Source organism: Mustelus asterias, chromosome 23, assembly GCF_964213995.1.
Source record: "Mustelus asterias chromosome 23, sMusAst1.hap1.1, whole genome shotgun sequence".
NCBI lineage: Eukaryota > Metazoa > Chordata > Chondrichthyes > Carcharhiniformes > Triakidae > Mustelus > Mustelus asterias.
Genome location: NC_135823.1, coordinates 25622155 through 25635408, shown reverse-complemented (window position 1 = coordinate 25635408; position 13254 = coordinate 25622155). Strand labels below are relative to the sequence as shown.

At 43.4% G+C, this 13254-nt stretch overlaps 1 protein-coding gene across 1 annotated transcript in view; it reads right to left on the bottom strand.

Moving 5' to 3' along the window:
* radil (Ras association and DIL domains) overlaps positions 1 to 13254 on the bottom strand; it is a 119632-nt gene that overhangs the window by 39965 nt on the left and 66413 nt on the right. Inside the window, exon 7 of the mRNA XM_078240150.1 lies at positions 2620 to 2732. Within this exon, the coding sequence (XP_078096276.1) occupies positions 2620 to 2732 (113 nt within the window). The remainder of the gene's footprint in view (positions 1 to 2619; positions 2733 to 13254) is intronic.

Sequence of the window (13254 nt, the reverse complement as noted above, 5' to 3'; positions counted from 1 at the left end):
AGAATGAGACACCGTTTGCTGCCACAGAGATGGATCCATGACTGGAGAGATCATCATGGCTGCAGTTTTGTGCTTTGTCACAAATAATGAAGACGGCTATTTGATGATGAGACAACATGAGTGGTAACCCTCCAATGCTGTGCTCCAATGGAGGACTGGATGCAGTTCTGGTCACCTCACTATAAGAAGGATGGGATAGCACTACAGGGGGGTACAGAGAAGATTCACCAGGATGTTGCCTGGGATGGAGCATTTGACCTATAACGAGAGACTGGATAGCGGATCATGTAGAGCAGAGAAAGCTGGGGGGAGGGGGCACATGATTGAGGTCTATAAGATAATGAAGGGTATGGACAGGGTGATTAGGAAGCAGCGGTTCCCCTTGGTTGAGGATTCAATCACGAGGGGGCATAGTTTTAGGGTGAGGGGCAGGAGATTCAAGGGGATTTGAAAAAAAAAGCTTTCATTCAGAGGGTGATGGGAATCTGGAATGCACTGCCTGGGAAGGTAGTGGAGGCCAGAAACCTTACAAGCCTTAAAAAGTAATTGGATGAGCACTTGAAATATCATAACATTCAAGGATATGTGACAAGTGCTGGAAAATGGGATTAACGTGACTTTAGTGATAATTATTGTCGGTGCAGGCTCGATGGGCTGAAGGGCCTTTTCCATACTGTATGACTCTGACTGTAATGCAGTTGAGCAAGCAGGATTCCATAGTGTCTTTTCATGAATATCACTTTTGTGAGATCCCTGAGCTGAGTGACATTGAGTGCATAACGTCATTATGAGAGTATGCATTTGGAGCGAACTGAATGATGACTTACCCGGTGGTGTGAATGAGATCATTCATCCTCTTCCAGCGCTGGATGGCATTTCTCGGGTGGGTGCTCGTGGATCTGACCTCCCTTACAACCGCCTCCCAGGCTGGCGAGGTGAGGTTAGTGGACTTGAAGGAAGTAGAGAACATCCCAGTGCTGGTGCACACCAGAATAAGAGCCTCAAGGGAGTCATTGCTGAACCTGAGAACTGCCACCATTTTGCTTGGAGCCATCTTAGCCATGGTCATCCACACAGCTGGGCTGAAAGTAGTAATATGGTGGGGTGGCGCAGATGACTCATTGGCTGCTTGGCCTTGTGATTTGCAGAGCTACTCACCAATGCATAATTAATAAGCTTCCAAGTGTAAGATCGCGTTCAATTTCCTGACCTACCAATCAGTGAGAAACTTGCTGCTAATCCTGCCCACCACTGCTCTTAGCCTCCAGAGCAGAAAATGCCACCCTTTGATCTATACCGATAAGCAGAAGATACAGCCTCCAAAACCTTTTGAAAACGTGACTTTGTTTACTTTTTAATAAAAAAGTGATGAAGTAGTTGCCTCCTAAACTGGACGTGCAGTTCAAACCCAAAGGTTTGCAACCATAAATGTGCAAAAACAGAATAATCTGGCCACATACAGATTGGGCCAGATTATCTCTACTCTGTTGGCCCATCTCCATGAAGGAGGCCCCAGGAGGTGGGGCCAGGATAGAGTCGGGCCCATTGAGACAAGTTGTGGCCTCTTTCTGTGCTTTAGATCCTATAGAAACTGGTTCATTTTTCCACATTTGCTATGCACCATTGTTCTTGATCAGTGGATTGTAAGGATGTATAAAATAATACATAAAAATATGGCAAGAAAGCACTATTTTGCCCACTGAACCTGCCATTTCTAAATTTGATACACAATCTGCAGGCTCCCTAAATCTTTTAATCTTTTGTGAAAATGAATAACTGCGGGTAAAATGAGCAAATAAAATTGTTATGAAATTTCATCTTCATTCCTATAGGTGTGTGACAGGAAACTCTAGAATATAAAATGTACTTTGCTTTAACATATCTTCATGCCCATGCTGTTTTTCCCTTTGGGGGATAGTGGAGGAAGTGGTGGAATCCGTAGCCAGTAGGTCCTGGCGTTGGACTTGAATTCAGAGCTTCTGGTCCAAAGGCAGGGGCACTACCACTGTGCCACAAGACCTATTATATCAAATGTAATAAATTTCATTATATTACTCCAATTAGGTGCATTCCAAGTATTATTGTGGAGGCGGTGGTGCAGTCATGTTGTCACTTGACTAGTAATCTAGAGACCCGGGACCTGGGTTCGAAACCCACCATGACATATGGTGGAATTTCAATAAAAATCTGGAATTAAAAGTCTAATGATGACCATGAAATCATTGCTGATTGTCTCAAAATCCATTTGGTTCACTAATGTCCTTTAGGGAAGGAAATCTGCCATCCTTACCTGGTCTGGCCTCCAGCAATGTGGTTGACTCTTAAATGTCCTCTGAAATGGCTTAGCAAACCATTCAGTTCAAAGACTATTAGGGATGGGAAATAAATGCTGCCATTGCCAGCGACGGCCACCTCCCAAGAAATCATAAAATGTTCCTATGATCCTGGAAGCATAGGGTCTATCAACAAGATCTATTACTGATTCTTTTTAACCTCTATCCTGTCCTTAAATACATATCCACCTTCTCCATTCTGAATGATTCAATATGTATTTTTGTAGGAAGATATTCTATATATCTACTTTCTTTTGACAATAGTGTATCTGTAATCTAAACAAACCTTTGTAATGTAATAGACACATTGCTGGAATGTGTGCATGATCACTTCTTCAAGGGTAGTCATGACTTCTTCATTGGCTGAAATTGTGGATGAAAGCAATGATTCTCTGGAACCTAAAACAAGAAAAAGGTTTCAGTTAAGACCCAGTAGAAACTTTAAAGCACATACACAGATGACTCTGATTTCTTTTCAAGGTTAGAATAAAATATGCCATCCACTGCTCACCTGAAATCATAGGAATCACAGGATTGAAATCCATATTAATTAGGTTGAAAGTTGCTTTGTGAAAATGAGCTGTGATTTGATCAGCTGGTAAAAGTTTCAACAATTTAGATACCAGCTTTCAGTCAGCGTCTTTTAATAACTTACTACATTTTCATTCACCTTAAACAAATATTTTACATTTTTAAATTTGAACCCCTTATTTCTATTCTCTATCAAAGTTGTAAGTATTGTATTCACCAAATGTCTGAAATATAATGGAGCCACAGATTTAGTACTGCTGCATAGATTTAGTATCGTCAAAAAATGCTCAAATTATTGATTATTTTTTCAGTCTTGACTCAACATACAGGGTGAATTTTCCAATGTTTGGGCTAAAAACCGGATAAGGCCCACTGGTGGGTGCAAGGATTGTGAAGTATGATTACCCTGCAGCCAGTCGAAGTGATGTGGGGAGCACCAGAACTTTGTCCTACCTGCTTATCACCGCGACTGTGACCTGCAGTCCAGTACTAAATGGGTTGCTGAGTAGCTGCGTGCTCTTCAGAAGACCTTGTTGCATGCATGGATAGCATGAGTTCTAGCTAGCCTGCATTTTTTAAAAGCAAACTGCACGCTGCCAAGGGAATGGGATCAGGTAGAAGTAGAAGTTGATTCAAGGTGTCTGACCCCAAGGACCCAGCTGCAGTGTCAGACCATAAAGGTAATCAAGGTTAGTGAATGCATCTTCTAATACCATATTCTAACCCCTGCACTGCCAACATCATACATTGTTCAATGCATCAAATCTTTCATCGCTCACCAGTCAGGATCCAAGCCTAATGTTTAGATGTTCCACCAATGCTACAAGCCTTTCACTCACACTTCACAGCTTTCTCACGCTTCCAGCTATTCAGCTGTGACAGGCACATCACCAAAACACATTGCAACATACTCACTGACACTCTTCTCTCTCTTGCAGAACAAGGTTACAGAGGAAACAGAGTATCAGAGAACTGGTGGGGAACAGAAGCGCTTGAATCTCCTGAACCCCTTGGAGGAGATGGCTATGTGCATTATTATGCTGACAGTGACTGAAACTGCTGCATTCAGCATACCCAAGAACATCCAAGATAATAGTATGCTCCTGCTTTATGCACCTTCTCAAATTCCACTTCACCTTCATCTCATTGTCCAGCATGAAGTGCAAGCTTCACATAGTATAACCATGGACCCCTTGCTTTCCATTGAACCTTTTCCCCTCACCCCAACTATTCTCATCTGCATCCTTGCTTTCAGATACCCAAGACCTGCCACCTGGTCAGCCAGTGTAACCTCATCATAAAGTGCGCGAGAATGAACAGGCCTTTGATGAAGGAGCACTGTCACTTGATTTGACATTTTGCAACCATCAGCTCAGATATCAATGCTGTACATGTACAGACTGGACACAAGTGAGCCACAGCCAGGTAAGGGGCAAAAGATAGCATGTGTGCCAATTCCACAGAAAAAATGTGTAAGAGTAGAACAAACGGCCCTTCGAAGCTGCTGACATTCAGTAAGACCATGGCTGATCTTGGACCTCAATTCCACATTCGCACCTGATCCCCATTCCCGCTGACCACTTAATGAGCCTTCCTGATGGGCTACATGGAGAGGGCTGGACCTTGCCACCAAGTATCCAACTTTTGATTCTTCATATTGCCTCAAATATGGCAGGGATGACTGATTTACATGGGATGAAAGTGTTGTGGCTGCAGTCAGTAACCTGAGAGTCACTGACCTGATTCCTTTGCATGGTTGCACACCAACTGCACATTAAGGAGGCCCCTTATGCGTGTAGTACATCTCTCCATTAATCTGTGGTACCTGCAGACTCATGCACTAGTGTTTCCCGCAGCACTGGGAATCTCAATATCTTGGCAAAGCTACCTGCTCAGTCTCCCTGCTTCTCTCTGGTTAGTGAGACTACGGCAATTCCTCTCCTGGCATACAGGGCAAATAGGTAAATATTGGTAAAATCACCAGTTCCAGTCTTGAAGGATCTGCTTGTGTAAAAGTCAAGGGCCATGTTAATCTTGAAGGACACTGGCAGCGCTCCCTTGGCCTGCAAGTCCAGTTGAAGGAGGTGGTACAATTTAGTGACCATCTCCTTGGTGAAATGTAGCTGCCTTACTCTTTCTGGCCGAGTTACAGGTAGGATAGGTGGCCCCTGAAGACCTTAGGTAGGTGCTCCATTTAAATTCTGACTCATTGTTTAGCACTTTTGCCAGAATCGGAGTCAAAAAGTTGTGGGTCTGAGCATAAAATCTAAGCTAACTTCTGGAACTCGAGCACAAAACCTCAGCTGACACTCCATCACAGTGCAGTGGGAGTGCTGTATCATTGAAGGTACCGTGTAGCGCCTAATTTGTGTGGTGATGTGCAATGATACAAATAGAAATGAATCTGGTCCACTGAACACTGAAATGCTAAACCAGAGTTACAGCATTGGGAGGCAGAGGGTGATGGTAGGTAGTTGGCATTCCTACAATTGACTTTATTTATAAAACTAAGATGGAACATTTCACTCTACACATCTCAGCCTAAATATGGTCAACTGGGGTAAGTAAGCATCAATTATAGCTTACATTTAGTGGCTGTTATTATTACATAAATAGGGATTAGAGTTAATAACTTGAACCAAAGCTATTCTGAGACTCATACCTTGTCCATACCCAGCAAAATATACAGACGTCTGGAAGGATCACTAACAATCTCGAATAGATAGCTTGAAAAGATGTTGCCCTTTCTAGATGCTGGAATGTGAAAGCTCTTTGTAGCACCCTATGATACCTTGACTGAGAGGGGCTAAGTCTGCACAAACCAGAAATCAAATATTGCCTTCCTGATCTATATAGCTCAGTACTATATGATGCACTCTTATTCATAGAATTCTATGATTCTACAGGGCAGAAGGAAGGCATTCAGCCCACCGACCACAATCCTACCCAGGCCCTATTCCCCCCTATAACCCCATGCAGTTTCCCTAGCTAGTCCCCCTGACTCTAAGGTGCAATTTATAATGGCCAATCCACCTAACCCGCACGTCTTTGGACTGTGGGAGGAAACCGAAGCACCCGGAGGAAACCCTCACAGACACGGGAAGAATGTGCAAACTCCACACAGACAGTGACCCTGGAATCGAACCCAGGTCCCTGGCGCTGTGAGGCAGCAGTGCTAACCACTGTGCCACCGTGGTGTGGAATCTTTGATGCATTCATATTTTCATGTGTTCTGCCCCAAACTTGTGTGAAACTTTTTTTTAAGAAGAGAGTTGTTCTTTTAGCTATTATGCAGTTGAACTTGAAGTTCTGGTGTAAGGGCACAGCACAGCACAGATCAAACTATACCAAAAATAGTTTCCCAGTGAAATTAATGGATATCTGGTGCTGGTTACTCTAACTCAAAATGAGATGTTTGTGGGCTAAACGCAGTCAGGAATAGTTCAAAGGTGAGAGTAGTACCTTCAGGTTATATATTGTGTAAATAATAGAAACTGTGATGAAGCAATCCGCATGTACTTTTTCTCTCCCTTTTTGGAAAGACTTCTCAACACAAAACAGGCTGCATCAATCTGGAGGAATGAGTAAAAATCTGATTCATTTATTCCAATGACTTCCCCAGTGTCACATTTTGCTTCCTGATCACAATAGTAACTTTAATCTCCTTTGAGTCATACTGAAATCGGCAGGATTTCAAGGCTGATAAAATTCACAAACTGGCACATCGCATTATTACTTATTTTAACCATGAGATCAGGATTACTTGCAAGGAGCAAAGTCAGCACATATCCAGAACAATTTAGAGATAAATGTTATCAAAATCTGGTCATGGTATTGTTTAGTCTTTTTTTCCCCCTGGTGTGTTTCCTAATCCATGGTCAGGAAAATTTATATTTCTAGAATGCTACTGTTTAATTTTATTTCTTTTTATGTAGAAAATAGCCTGTTTATTTGTATCTTCTTTAATTAGACATCATTCTGACATCAGTCGGTAGTACTCTCACCTCTGAATTAGAAGGTTGTGGATTCAAGTCTCACTCCAAAGGCTGGAACACAAAATCTAGGCTGACATTCCACTGCAATGCTGAGGGAGTGCTGCACTGTTGGAGGTGCTGTCCTTCAGATGAGATGTTAAACTGAGAGCCTCTTGAGTGATGCAATAGAACATATGTAGCTTCTTAGTAGTAATGCAAGGTGGTCTCCCTCCCACTCCTGTCTTGGCCAATACCTATCTGTTCACCAACATCACTAAAACAGATTATCTGATCATATTTCATCGCTGCTGTGAATGTCGATGTATGCATTTTGGATGCCATGTTTTTGCGAACATTGATCATGTTTCACTGTTCAATTGACAGTGAAGCATTTGTGACATCCTGAAGTTCTGAAAGGTGCTCTGTAAATCCAAGCTATTCTTTCTTTGTGTTGCATTTCATTTCTGGGCATAAAAGATGGCCTGCTCCAAGGCCCATTGAAATATCCCTTGTGCATTTAAATGGCATCTTTCAAAGCTCGCTCCAGGATATCCCAAAATGCTACACAATCAATCAGTTGGTTTTGAAGTGTATGTGGACAAAAATGGCAGCTAATTTATGCACAACAATATCCCATAAACAGTAATGAAATGAATGACCTAGTTAATCCCTCATCACAGTGTTGAATGATAACCATAATGCTGGAGTACCTCCCTCTCTGTAGCCTTGGTTCAATACCACATTTGAAAGATTTTCATTGCACTTCCCCCTCGCACTACACTGAAGTGCTAATCTAGATTTTATGCTCTTGTTTTGGAGTTGGACTTGAACTGACTATGACTTGAACCAAACTGATTCTGTTGAGCTGGACTTTGAGGTACGTGGCTCACTTTCCAGCTTCTCCCTCTGTCTGCAGAAATGGTGGATTTTGTCCATGTTCTCCTCAACAAACAGACTAAGAACTCAGACAGAGTGGAAGGCAGAAACAATCTCTAACCAACATCCAACACCTCCAAGGTACAACGCATCCATCAATTTTGAATCTTCCAAATTCTAGTGGTATTAAGCAGAAATATTACAATACCTAAAATTCAGAGAAATACCTTCAATGGAGCTGATGAAAATTCCAATTCTCAGCCGTTTGCCAATTTCTGGCTATAAAGCCGGATGTAATTTAAAGACAAACGTTTGGACTTGCTGCTTCCCTTTTTCCCACCACCACCACCCCAACTTGGATGCAGATGCAGCAATCAGCATTCACCTAAAGAACAGAAATGATGCAAGGACCAATCTGCATAACTCTGGGTGCTATGGATTATACTTCAAGAACTTAAAGGAATTCTGGGGAGGTCAGCTGATTGACTGTAAAGCACTTTGGAACATCTTAAGGGCATGAAAGATGCTTTATAAATGACAGGGAGAACGATGGCCTAGTGGTATTATCGCTAGACTATTAATCCAGACACTCAGCTAATGTTCTGGGGACCCGGGTTCGAATCCCACCGCGGCAGATGGTGGAATTTGAATTCAATAAAAAAAATTTGGAATTAAGAATCTATTGATGAGCATGAAACCATTGTCGATTGTTGGAAAAACCCATCTAGATCACTTTAGGGAAGGAAATCTGCCGTCCTTATCTGGTCTGGCCTACATGTGACTCCAGAGCTACAGCAATGTGGTTGATTCTTAATTGCCCTTGGGCAACTAGGGTTGGGCAATAAATGCTGGCCAGCCAGCGACACACATGTCCCACAAATGAATAAAAAAAAGTGATTATTCTTTTGTTGGGGATGGTGGATCAGAGGATTGTATTTACTTAGTTATTCAATAAGCATTTGATAGTAAGATTGTGTGGCTTTTAGAGATGATTAAATCTCTCAAAATGAATAGTAAGGTAGTTAGCTGGATTTAAAACTGCTTAGCAATAAAAATCTGAAGGCGTTGATGAATGGAAAGAACATGTTGGAGCAGACAGACTAGTGTATTTCCACAGATATCTGTTCTGAGTTCTTTGATAGTTATATTAGTCACGCACAATATAGAACAAGAATACTTCTAATATTGGTAGAAAAATTGCCAATTGTACCCAGCTGTTTGACTGCTGTAGGAGAGATTGATGATCAAAAGAGGTCTGTACAGATCAAACCAATGAGCTAAATAATGGCCAAATGGATGTTAATGTGAATAATTGAAATAGTCCTTAGATCAGGAATGATGAAACATTGTGCAGAGTGAATAAGAATCCATTCACAAAAGTGAAAAAGATTATTGGTAATACATTACGTATTGAGCTAAAATTGTAATCAGCATGGCTAAGTACCTCATGTAAGGGGGTTGATGATGCATCAAATGACTATTTAAGCACTTGGGACAGATTTAGAAAACCCTATCTTCTTTCCTCCTTACTGGAATGTGAACTGGAGGAGAAAGGGTTCAATGCATTACTATGGGCACCCAGTGGTGTCAGTAGTTTGCCATTTAAATGCAAGAATGAGGTTCAGTGCCCATTTCAGGCACACGTCCAATTGCTCAGTCCATCACACTGAAGTCAGAGTGAAATCCTCTTCAATGAAAAACTGGGGACTCTTGGATTTTCTCCATAATTAATGGTTTGCTAATGAAATAATACACTTAGAGGCTTCACATTGCTGTGATATAGTTAACATGTTATTAATTAAGGAGAAATATAGTGGCCCTTCATTTTTTAAAATTAAACTTTGAAAAAATATATTAATTGAAGGGATATAAGCTTCGCTGGCGAGGCCAGCATTCATTGCTCATCCCTAATTACCCTTGAGAAGGTGTTGGTGAGCTGCCTTCTTGAACTACCGTAGTCCATGTGTGTATGCATATCCACAGTGCTGTTAGGGAGGGAGGTCCAGGATGTTGACCCAGTGACAGTGAAGAGAACAGTAAGGGAAGTCAGGCTCACTACGAAGTCCACCAAGGGCTTGTTTCAGATGAAAAAGATATATTCTTTAGTTATGATTCAAATGACCCACTAGGGTGCTTTTATCAAACAAAGTTTATTTAAGAATATAGTTAAAATGTATAGTAAGAAAATTAGCAAGAACTTGGAAATGGATGGTGGTCTGCCTCCCTGGGGCCGGGATCCAGGATGAAGCTGGTCGAGTCCCAGAAATCCTGAGGTGGGAGGGAGAGGAGCCAGAGGTAGCGGTACATATTGGTACCACTGATGTGGGAAGGAAGGGGGAAGGGGTCATGAAAAGAGAGTATAGAGAATTAGGGAGACAGCTGAGAAGGAGGAAAGCAAAGGTAGTAATCTCAGGATTGCTGCCTGTGCCACAGGAAGGTGAGGGCAGGAATGGAGTGAGGTGGAGGATGAATGTGTGGCTGAGGGACTGGTGCAGGGGGCAGGGATTCAGGTTCCTGGACCATTGGGACCTCTTTAGGGGCAGGTGTGACCTGTACACAAAATACGGGTGGCACTTGAATCCCGGGGGACCAATATCCTGGCGGGAAGGTTGGCTGAGGCTACTGGGGAGAGTTTAAACTAGATAGGTTGGGGGGAGGGGATCGAGACGAGGTGACTGGGAGCAAGGAAGTTAGCTCACAAACAGAGAAGGGTTATAGACAGTGCAAGAGGGAGGATGGATGGGGAATAGAGAAGGGGAGAGCTCAGACCAAAGGATTGAGATGTATTTACTTTAATGCCAGGAGTGTAGTGAGTAAAGGGGATGAGCTTAGAGCGTGGATCGATGCCTGGAAGTGTGATGTGGTGGCCATTACGGAGACTTGGATGTCTCAGGGACAGGACTGGATACTCCAGGTGCCGGGATTCAGATGTTTCAGGAAGGACAGGAAGGGAGGCAAGAGAGGGGGTGGAGTGGCACTGCTGATCAGGGATAGTGTCACAGCTGTAGAGAAGGTGTATGCTGTGGAGGGATTGTCCACAGAGTCTCTGTGGGTGGAAGTTCGGAGTGGGAAGGGGTCAATCACTTTGCTGGGAGTTTTCTATAGGCTGCCCAATAGTAACAGAGAGGTGGAGGAGCAGATAGGGAAACAGATCCTGGAGAGATGCAGTAATCACAGTAAGAAGTTTAACAACACCAGGTTAAACTTCTTACTGTGTTTACCCCAGTCCAACGCCGGCATCTCCACATCGAGATGCAGTAATAGCAGAGTTGTTGAGATGGGAGACTTTAATTTCCCAAACATAGATTGGAATATCCCTAGGGTAAGGGGATTGGATGGGGAGGAGTTCGTTAGGTGTGTTCAGGAGGGTTTCCTGACACAGCATGTGGACAAGCCTACAAGAGGAGAGGCTGTACTTGATCTGATACTGACCAATGAACCTGGACAGGAGTCAGATCTCTCAGTGGGAGAGCATCTTGGGGATAGCGATCGTAACTCTATCTCCTTTATGCTTGCATTGGAAAAAGAGAGGATCAGGCAAGCTAGGAAAGCGTTTATATGGAGTAAGGGGAAATATGAAGACATAAGGCAGCAAATTAGAGGAGTAAATTGGAAGGAGGTATTCTCGGGGAAATGTACTGAAGAGAGGTGGCAGTTTTTCAAGGAATGTCTGTCTAGAGTTCGGTAAGAAGTTTAACAACACCAGGTTAAAGTCCAACAGGTTTATTTGGTAGCAAAAGCCACACAAGCTTTCGGAGCTCCAAGCCCCTTCTTCAGGTGAGTGGGAATTCTGTTCACAAACAGGGCATATAAAGACACAGACTCAATTTACATGAATAATGGTTGGAATGTGAATACTTACAGCTCATAAAGTCTTTAAGAAACAAAACAACGTGAGTGGAGAGAGCATCAAGACAGGCTAGAACTATCATATCTAGAGTTCTGTCCCACATCATGTCCCACATCTGTCCCACATCATGTCTAGAGTTCTACAGGACAACGTTCCGAACAGACAGGGAGGTGTTGGTAGGTTAAAGAAACCGTGGTGCACAAAAGTTGTGCAGGACATAGTCGAGAAGAAAAGGAAAGCATACAAAAGGTTCAGAGAGCTTGGCGAAGATAGGGATCTAGATGAGTATACGGCTTGAAGGAAGGGACTAAAGAAGGAAATTAGGAGAGCCAGAAGGGGTCATGAGAAGGCCTTGACAGGTAGGATTAAGGAAAACCCTAAGGCGTTCTATAAATATGTGAAGAGTAAAAGGATGAGACGTGAAGGAATAGGGCCTATAAAAGGTGAAGGCGGGAAAGTCTGTACGGAACCAGTAGAAATGGCAGAGGTGCTCAATGAGTATTTTGCCTCGGTTTTCACAGAGGAGAAGGACTTGGGTGGATGTACTGCAGGCTTGCAGTGGACTGAAAAGATTGAGTATGTGGACTTTAAGAAAGAGGTTGTGCTGGAATCTTTGAATGGCATCAAGATAGATAAGTCGACGGGTCCAGATGGGATGTACCCCAGGTTACTGTGGGAGGCGAGGGAAGAGATTGCAGAGCCTCTGGCGATGATCTTTGCGTCGTCGATGGAGACGGGAGAGGTGCCGGAGGATTGCGGATGTGGTTCCTATTTTCAAGAAGGGGAATAGGGATAGCCCAGGAAATTACCGACCGGTGAGTCTAACCTCAGTGGTTGGTAAGCTGATGGAGAAGATCCTGAGGGACAAGATTTATGAGCATTTAGAGAGGTTTAGTATGCTCAAGAATACTCAGCATGGCTTTGTCAAAGGCAGATTGTGCCTTATGAGCCTGGTGGAGTTCTTCGAAAATGTGACTCAACACATTGACGAAGGGAAAGCGGTAGATGTGGTTTATATGAATTTTAGCAAGGCGTTCAACAAGGTCCCCCATGCAAGGCTTCTAAAAAAGGTGAGAGGGCATGGGATCCAAAGGGCTGCTGCCCTGTGGATCCAGAACTGGCTTGCCCAAAGGAGGCAGAGAGTGGGTATAGATGGGTCTTTTTCTAAATGGAGGTCGGTCACCAGTGGTGTGCCCCAGGGATCTGTTCTGGGACCCTTGCTGTTTGTCATTTTCATAAATGACCTGGATGAGCAAGTGGAGGGATGGGTTGGTAAGTTTGCCGACGACACGAAGGTTGATGGGGTTGTGGATAGTCTGGAGGGATGTCAGAAGTTAAAGAGGGACATAGATAGGATGGAAGACTGGGCAGAGAAGTGGCAGATGGACTTCAACCCAGATAAATGCGTAGTGGTCCATTTTGGCAGGTCAAATGGGATCAAGGAGTACAATATTAAGGGAAAGACTCTTAGTACTGTAGAGGTTCAGAAAGACCTTGGGGTCTGGGTCCATAGGACTCTAAAATCAGCCCCGCAGGTGGAGGAGGTGTTCAGAAGGCGTAAGGTGTGCTGGCCTTTATCAATCGAGAGATTGAGTTTAGGAGTCCGGGGATAATGATGCAGCTATATAAGACCCTCGACAGACCCCACTTGGAGTACTGTGCTCAGTTCTGGTCGCCTCATTACAGGAAG